Raw genomic sequence first — 9,497 nt, forward strand, 5'->3', positions numbered from 1 at the left:
ATCATTTTTTGGTTTAAATTATACATATATAAATAATTGCCGAATTTATAGTTAATTTGAAATAATTTTCTAAATTTGAAATATTATGTTAAATAGAATGTTAGATAGGTTGAATGTCCGCTGCTTCCTGTTCATATAAAAATGACAGTTAAATATAAGACAAAATCAGTATTAAATCCATGAAATTTGTTATGAATCAAAAGAAAAGTCCATGAAATCTTTTACTTTATTCAATCTCCGAATATTATTTATTTAATTAAATTTTAAATTTTTATTTTTATTTAGACTGAAAGTTATATATATATATATTATATATATATATATTTTATATTTATTTATTTTATTGAGTTATTATACTTAAATGACTATTCAATTTTTAATTTATATAATAAAATATAAAAATTTAATAAAATAAAATAAAATTATAAAAATCTAAAAAATAAAATTAGAAAGTTGAAAAAGATATGTATTTTATTTAACTTAATTATTGTACTAATTTTTAGATAAAAGAAAAAAAAATTCTTTTAAAAATATCAGTGAAACAATATAAAGAAAATATTATCTACATTTGTACTCTGAATAAAAATATGTTTTGAAATGAATAATAATTAAAATCATATAGATTTACTTTATAATAATTAAATGAATCATTATATATATATATATATTACAATGAATAATTTAGATTATTAATAATGTGATAATAGTGATGGATCTTTTTTAACTGTTATATTTGTGTAAGAATTTATTATTGGTTAGATGATATAATTTTTTTGTATGTTACTTTATTTAAATTTTACAAAGGTTATCCAATCCAGAAAAAATAACATATAATTTATTCTATAAAAATATTTAATTTTTATTATATTATAATATTTAATTTTTATTATTATTTTATTTAGAGTTCTATTTTTATAAAAGCTTATCCTTTTTTAATTAATATTATCTACTATTTTTATTAAATTAATGAAAATATTCAGAAATTTATTCATTCCTCTTTTTGCATTTATATTTGTTATAATAAATAAATATTCTATGACATGATTACAATTAATTAAAAATAGATATCATATTAATATTAAGAAATGAAATGGCTGCTTTATAACTTTTCTGTTTATTTTAAGAAGAAAAAAAAATCAAACAGAGATAAAGGACAAATGTAGAATAGAATATTCATTTGTGGTTTCTCGTTCATCCTCGAGTATACACAAACAAAGAGAAGAAAAAGGAAAAGAAATATCTACAAACTGAAAATCTAATTAAAAAAAGAAAATGTAAACAATCTTTTAAGCTGTGACGGCGATTGTTGGTTTATTTATTTGTATTTTTTTTCCAAGACGAAGAGAGACATAATATATTTACGTTAATTTATCCAAAATTATAGCTTACGTCTCTTCATCAACAGAATTCCCATTGCTACCGACCCAATTTTTTTAAATTTGATTTCAGGTGAGTCTTTTCTGGGTTTTGATTTTTACTATGTTTCTTTGACAGAATGATTTGTCTTACCCCATTTCAATTCTGTGGTTCTTTTATTGGCTGAATGATTGATTGCTGATTGATGTGTTCATATATTTTTGAGTTTTGTTTTAGTGCGTTCTTGATGTTGTATGAGAAAATGGTCTTGAATGGATTGTGAATAGTTTTGGTTGCTGAGAAAATGGTATAATTAAATTAAAGAACCATGTTTAGTTTCTGAGAAAACGTGATGCGAAAGGAGGAGGAATGTAATATTGTTTTTGTTTTTGTTCTTTTTTCTTTAATCGTATTTCTTTTTCTGGGTTCTAAAATAATGTGAAATTAGGAGGTTTATTAGGCTTAATCTACTTTAAATTTTAGGTTCTTGGTAGTAATAAGATCCTAGGATTTCTATTCTAAGTTTCTTCATTTACTTTTTGGTTTTTTTAGTTCCTAAGTAGAACTTACTGCTATGTAGAGTTTCTGATCCTGGTATCTTTCTGATTTATTCGATGCTCCTTCTAATGATTTATTTGTTGGAACTAATTGAAGGCATATAAATATTTAGGTGACGTCAGTTGAAAGAGAGTAGTTTTTGGAAGCACTTTGTTTAAAGGGATTTTGAAATTGGTGCTGTTTTGATTTACTTGATAAGGTTTTGCTGATGGGAACTTCCGAGGCAGTTCTGCAAGTTCTTTCTGCTGGTCCTTGCATTTTCACTTCTGATCCATGTGCTAGCAATTTAGATTTGAAATTTGCTTCCAAGTTCCACATAAAGTCCTCGAAGAAAAGGGCCTTGAGGCATAAGCAAGTGTTAAACTGTTCAAGTTTCCTACAGCATCACATAGGAATCCTTGGACTTAAGGGGACAAGGGACCATGGTCTGCTTGGGAGTGCAGCAGTTGACAGATTGCAGTTCCCGAGTTGCAAATGCCATCCGGCAGAAAGCGTTAGTGGTGTAACTGCAGAAGATGGAAAGGGGACATGGTATGTTGATAATGCAAGGGCGTTAAGCCTTAATGATGTTGTAAATACACCGAATGTATTGGAATTTGGGGGAGTTGAGCAATTGAGACAAGAAAAGCAAGATATCACGTCTAATGGGGCACTACAACAGGAAAGGGAGAGTTTGTCAACTGATGGTGCAGTAGGAATAGGTAGAGATACCTCTCACAAGGTTACCATAGATTCCATTGAAGATGAAGCTTGGGACCTACTGCGCAGTTCTGTGGTTCATTATTGTGGCAGTCCCATTGGAACTATTGCTGCCAATGATCCCACAAGTTCCAATGTATTGAATTATGATCAGGTCTTCATTAGAGACTTTATACCTTCTGGTATTGCTTTTCTTTTGAAGGGAGAGTATGATATAGTTCGGAACTTTATACTTCATACTCTTCAATTGCAGGTAATTTGATTGTTGATAGTGCCAACTATTTATAGTTTGAAATATTCATTTTCATATTTTTTGTGTATTTTCTTTCACTTGTGATTTCAGGTAATAGATTGATGATTATCACTCTTCATATGATTCTTTATATTGCAGAGTTGGGAGAAAACAATGGACTGTCACAGTCCTGGTCAGGGACTGATGCCTGCTAGTTTTAAGGTGCGTACAGTTCCTCTGGATGGTGATGACTCTACAACTGAAGAGATATTGGACCCTGACTTTGGAGAGGCAGCAATTGGTCGTGTAGCACCCGTTGATTCTGGTAAAATATTCAGGTCAAGAAATTTTTTTAATAAGGAATTATTTACTGTTTTCTCTGCTGAACCTTTTTCTTCTGCTATCATGTCAACTTTAGGATTATGGTGGATTATCTTATTACGCGCATACGGAAAATCTTCTGGTGATCTCTCAGTTCAGGAGAGGATTGATGTGCAGACTGGAATCAAGATGATTCTGAGGCTATGTCTTGCTGATGGTTTTGACATGTTTCCTACATTGTTGGTGACAGATGGTTCTTGCATGATAGATCGCCGTATGGGAATTCATGGCCACCCTCTAGAAATCCAGGTAAATTGGAAACTCGACTTCAGCATTGAACTGTGTGCTCAATCCATGCAGTATAGTTCAATCACCAATGTGAATTTTGAATGTCTCCTTTTTTCTTTTTCTTTTCAAATGACTAGACAAATATATTTAATTAATATTGCAGTGAGATACATATTGGGCCTAACGAAGGAGGTTGAAATCCTTAAGGAGAAACACTAGCTTTGTTGGTCTTCCTTTGGTCTCTGGACTCTGGTTTCACATTTTTACTATATGATGCACATTTGTGGGATGACCTTAAAAAAGCACCAGTTATTTACTTATTTTTATTTTTTATTCCTTCATTGTACTCTGTCCCTTGTGATCATCCAAGCATAGTTCAAGTGATCCTAAGTTAAAACGGACTTGATTTAAGTGCTCCCTGAAATGGATAGACATTAAAGGAGTGTTAAACCAAAACTAAATGATTGTATAGGGAGAGCATTTTCCATGTTTGGTTACCTTTTCTTTGCACAAGTGGAAGATGGTTTTGGAAAAAAAAGTCATAAAATAAACCATAGAACACAACTGATTGGCAGTAAATAAAGTCAAATGCATTTCTAGCATATAATTCTGCCAGCATGTCTTTAACATAAAATAGGATACTGACTGCTGCAGTATCTTTTTTAAGATTCATGAGCACGTTAATGTTGAGAAACAGTTTTTCTTTTGCTAATATGATTACCTGATGTGTGGTATCTGTTCTTGTAGGCACTTTTTTATTCGGCATTGCTTTCTGCACGAGAAATGCTTGCTCCTGAAGATGGATCAGCTGATCTTGTCAGAGCTTTGAACAATCGTCTAGTTGCTCTGTCGTTCCACATCAGAGAGTATTATTGGATTGATTTAAGAAAACTAAATGAGATTTACCGTTACAAAACTGAAGAATACTCTTATGATGCAGTCAATAAATTCAATATTTATCCAGATCAAATTTCTCCTTGGTTGGTGGAATGGATGCCCAACCAAGGGGGCTACCTCATTGGGAACTTGCAACCAGCTCATATGGATTTCAGATTCTTCTCTCTTGGAAACTTATGGTCTGTTGTAAGTGGTCTTGCAACAAAAGATCAGTCCCATGCCATTTTGGATCTCATTGAAGCCAAGTGGACCGATTTGGTAGCAGAAATGCCATTTAAGATATGTTATCCAGCTCTTGAAGGTCAGGAGTGGCAGATTATCACAGGCAGTGATCCTAAGAACACGTAATATTGCTTCTTTAGTTATTTCTTTTTTGTTGATTTATTTCCCTTAATTTTGCTTTCTATATAATGGTTCATTTTTCTTGATGCAGACCTTGGTCATACCACAATGGAGGTTCTTGGCCAACCCTGCTTTGGCAGGTGAGTTTATAGCAGGATGGTTTGTTAATTTTTTTTCCAGCTGATAGATATCTTCAAGAGAACAATAGATTAAGTGTTAGTACTTGTAAGGAGATGATTAAAAGCAACACCATTAGTGGTTTGAGTTGCAGCACATGCCTTGGAAGTAGTTAAGGATGCATTTTTGTTATCTATGATATTTGTCCGCCTGTGTGGTTGTTCCTCCCTAGTACTTATCCAGTTAGATGCTTATTAACATTATGTGCTCTTTTCATCCACAAACTGCATAGAGATCTTCATGGTTATATTCATAAACATGCTGTTTGATGTTGGCTGAATCCTGTCAGTATTGGTTACTAGAAGTTACAAACAAATGCTAACATTTAGTTTGCTGCTTTCAGCTGACAGTGGCATGCATAAAGATGAATAGACCAGAAATTGCTGCCAAGGCTGTTGAAGTTGCTGAAAGAAACATATCACGGGACAAGTGGCCCGAATATTATGACACCAAAAGAGGAAGATTCATTGGAAAACAAGCCCACCTGTTCCAAACATGGTCTATTGCTGGATATCTTGTGGCAAAGATTTTACTTGCAGACCCATCCGCAGCTAAGATTCTTACGACTGAAGAGGATCCTGAGCTTGTGAATGCCTTCTCTTGCATGATCAGTGCCAATCCAAGAAGAAAGCGTGGACGAAAGGATTTGAAACAAACCTACATAGTATGAATTTCTCAGTTGTGCGGGTAAAAGTTGGGTAAATATTCTCATGATTAGTAATTTAATTACCTAGGTATCTATTGGCTATTACAGTCATCATCATAAACTGACTTATGAACTGTAACATAATTATTTACTTTTCTTCCTATTCATTTGGGTGGATAAGCTGAAATCTCATCACCACCATATTCATGGATCATACGGTCTCCGATTACGCATGTAAAGATCTTGTATACTGAAAATGGGGATATAGGGGTAGCATAAAACATATTTTATTATAGTTGGATTATGGTGACTCTTCAACATTTCAAACATCAATACCGGATAATAATTAATTACACGACCCTTTTCTAGAGAATTTGTCGCCAGACTGATGGATCAGATGTGTTATTTTCAAGTTGATTACATGTTTATACTCTATATTTTCTTCGTACTGATCAGATTGTGATTTCATGAAGAACCGTGCTTGTTTTTAGATGCTCAGAACTGCAATGTCAATCAATGTATAAAGTTTCTCAAATTATCTTTCCTGAAGTTAACTGTAACCATATTCTGTTGATGATATTTCCATTTATCTTTTGTTGCCCTGAGCTTCACAAAGGGGAGTATTAGTTACCCAGTTGGATTTGTATTGTGGAAAGATCTCCCTCAAACCAATTTCTGGAGACAGTTAGTTATAGACAGCTATTGGTTCTAGAACTTGTAAAGTCCCAGGGAGACGACAGGCGGCCTAAATTTGGAGAATTGCATTCAGTGTTAGCTGGAATTTTCTTACAAATTTTTTTATTCAACTGTTTTCTGGAGAGCTGCAATTCAGCAGAGGACTAGTATGTGGACAGAATGTTCTTCAGTTAATAGAATTCCTCGTATTTGCAGCTAGGCTGCAATCAAATTTAGCCGAGCCGCCGAGTCCAATTTTGGTCATTTTAACCGTGATTTGTTTATTATCAAGTTGAATTCAAACTCGAGTTTATTTGTTTGTTAGTTACAAGTCTTAGCGAGTTTAGCTGAGACTAAACAATATGTAATATAAAATTTATGACATATTTTTCAAAAATTTATAATGTTATTCTAGAAAATAAGTTCCATTAGATACTCTACATTTATAATAAATAAAAATATAAGGATTATAAATTAAACTAGCTATCACGGACTATTATTTTTTATTATAAATCCTTTTTAATTCAAAAGATTTAGAATTGTACTTGTTTTGTTTTTAGAAAACAAATTTAAGCAATAAAAGATTAAATTCATATAATAAAATTTACTGTATAACATAATTATTAATATTAAGACCAAATCTATTATATTATAATTTTTCCCTTTTCTTATTTTTCAAGTATTAGTTAATAAAAATTACATTTATAAATTAATAATAAAAATATAATTGTTATGTTATTTTTTTTAGAATGAGATTGATTCTTTAATTCAATAAGTAACTTATCAGTTAATATATTAATTATATTTGTATAAATTATTATTAACTTGTAAATGAGCCAAATGTCTTATAAGCTCTAAGGGGTTCGACTCAGTAAAAATTTCGTTTGAAATTATTTGTTAAGTTAACTGAGCTCGATATATATATATATATATATATATATATATATAAAAGTTTGAAAGGAAGAAGGATTGATAAATTACCAAAAGACCCTTATGATTAGTGTCCAACAAATTCTAGAAGTTCAACTCTATTGAGATTTTCAATCATTAAATATAACTAGTCATTTATCCGTACATTGTATAATTGTTGTTATTATTTTGATTATAAAATTAAACTTATGAATAAAATTTAGTAAAAACTTTTTAAATTTAAATATTTTATTTAATATTTTAAAAACAATAAATTATTTAATTTTTAAATGTCTTTATTTTTTAAATTTTAAGTTTTTATCAGTGCAAATATAAATATTAAAAATATAAAAATTATTTATTAATTAATTTTGGTATATATAAATTAGTACTATCGATGTAATTGATATTACTATTTTTTAGGATTAGAAATTACTATAAAGTAAAAGTTAAATTTATCAGTAAATATAATATTAAAATATATAGTTTAGAATGTGATTTTCTAGAATTATTATCTAATTAGAAAATTAATTTATTAATTAATATAATACTAAAATATAATTAATATATTAACTTTTTAAGATAAAATTAGAATCATTATCTAATTAGAAAATTAATTTATTAATTAATATAATATTAAAATATAATTAATGATACTATTTTTTAAGATTAGAAATAATGATCAATTAGAAATATATCTTATTAATTAATAAATTAATAAAAAAATATAAATTCTACGCATAAATTTAAATTTCATGTGTTGAAAATAAATATATATATAAAAAAATTTTATGTGTCTAAATATAAGTACCAGCATCAAATAACTTTCAATCTCAATATATATATATATATATATATATATATATAATTCATCTTATTCATGGTGCAAACTTGAACTAATCATAATTTCATCCAAAATTATTCTTATAAGAAGTTAACTGTCATTTCAATTTTTGTAATCATATTAACTACTTAGGATTATTATTAAAAATTAAGAAAGAGAAAAGGATATCAGCAAGCATTGATTCTTATTTTAATTTAATATAATATTAATTTTATGTTTTTACTTAAAATTTAGAAATCTGGTTAAAATATTAAAAATATAATTAGATGGGTTAGAATTAGAATTAAATTTAATTAAAATATGATTCATATCGTGAATACATAAACTTATTTTATAAAATTAAATTACAGTTTAAATAAATATTATATAAATTACTACACAATAAATGTTTATTTTTATTTTAAATTTAGTAATTATTATATTTTCTAGATCTAATTAGAAATTAAATGCTTAACTTTACGCTTTTTAACAATTTTAATTGTATAAAAATTTAAAATAAATACATTCTTTTAATTTATTCTCAAAAATACTCGCCGGTAATTTTTAAAATTTTATAATAAAAAAAATAATGTAGGAAGTCGATTATGCTTATTAAAAGAATAATAATTATAAATCAATAAAAATAATTTATCCTAAACTTAAGAATATAACTATTAAAAATCTCATATACGAGTATTATTTCACATATTTTATATCTAAATGCAATAATGTTTTATTAACTCACTAATTTTTATTTTAGTAAACATAAATGACTTGTCACGTCATTTTTTTTATTGTAATATTTTAAAATTTATTACTGAAAAATATTTTTAAAAATAAATTAAAAATATAGATATTATTTTAAAATTTTAAAGTAATTAGATAAAATTATTAAAAGATATAAAATTCAGAATTTAATTAATAATTAGCTTTATTTTCTATTATATGGATAATAACAAATCTAACTATTAATATTTAAATATAACACATGACAAAAAAATCTAGTATATATATATATATATATATATATATATATATATGTTGCAATATAATAAAATTGAAAACACTATAAACACTCGGCAAGGAATTAATTGCAAACATAACAATTTACTTGCCTCTCCTTTGCTTGCGCAGAACTAGCTCTCGAAAACGGCGTCGCATTCCATGTCTGTTTTTATCCATTCACACGCGTAGCCATACTGCTCCACCCAAACATGATTTACAATTCTGGCCACAATGCTAAAATCACTGAACATGAAAAATGCCGCGTTTGGAGGCCTTTCCAGCTTCCCACACATTGCGTCAGAATAGTGTGGGGCCAAGGATTGTCTATCTATCACTATTCACTAACATACAAATCACCTTACACCATGTTTACTAGTAATGCAATGTAACGTAGCAAATTAAAAAATAAAATTAAGAAATAATAGAATATAATATATTTATTATTTTATGTTTAATTATAATAAGAAGATATATATATAATATAATATGATAATAATTTTATTTATAATAATTGATTTATAAATAAAATATTAAAATAAATTATTTAAAAATAATATTAAAATTACCAA

At 28.0% G+C, this 9,497-nt stretch overlaps 1 protein-coding gene across 4 annotated transcripts; it reads left to right on the forward strand.

Moving 5' to 3' along the window:
• Nucleotides 1-1,151: 1,151 nt before the first annotated feature.
• Nucleotides 1,152-5,889, forward strand: LOC8275965 (neutral/alkaline invertase 3, chloroplastic). Of its 4 annotated transcripts, none has more exons than XM_002531965.4 (7): nucleotides 1,156-1,449; nucleotides 2,114-2,866; nucleotides 3,005-3,170; nucleotides 3,264-3,475; nucleotides 4,202-4,695; nucleotides 4,785-4,833; nucleotides 5,214-5,889. In XM_002531965.4, the coding sequence occupies exons 2-7, from the start codon at nucleotides 2,123-2,125 to the stop codon at nucleotides 5,538-5,540; spliced, it is 1,992 nt and encodes a 663-aa protein (XP_002532011.1). In that variant the 5' UTR covers nucleotides 1,156-1,449; nucleotides 2,114-2,122; the 3' UTR covers nucleotides 5,541-5,889. The 4 variants fall into 4 exon arrangements, with proteins under 4 accessions (XP_025015359.1, XP_002532011.1, XP_015582602.1 ...); XM_015727116.3 differs by having other exon boundaries at nucleotides 1,157-1,449; nucleotides 2,011-2,866; XM_015727117.3 differs by having other exon boundaries at nucleotides 1,157-1,449; nucleotides 2,027-2,866.
• Nucleotides 5,890-9,497: the final 3,608 nt, after the last annotated feature.

This window comes from Ricinus communis, chromosome 6 (assembly GCF_019578655.1).
Source record: "Ricinus communis isolate WT05 ecotype wild-type chromosome 6, ASM1957865v1, whole genome shotgun sequence".
NCBI lineage: Eukaryota > Viridiplantae > Streptophyta > Magnoliopsida > Malpighiales > Euphorbiaceae > Ricinus > Ricinus communis.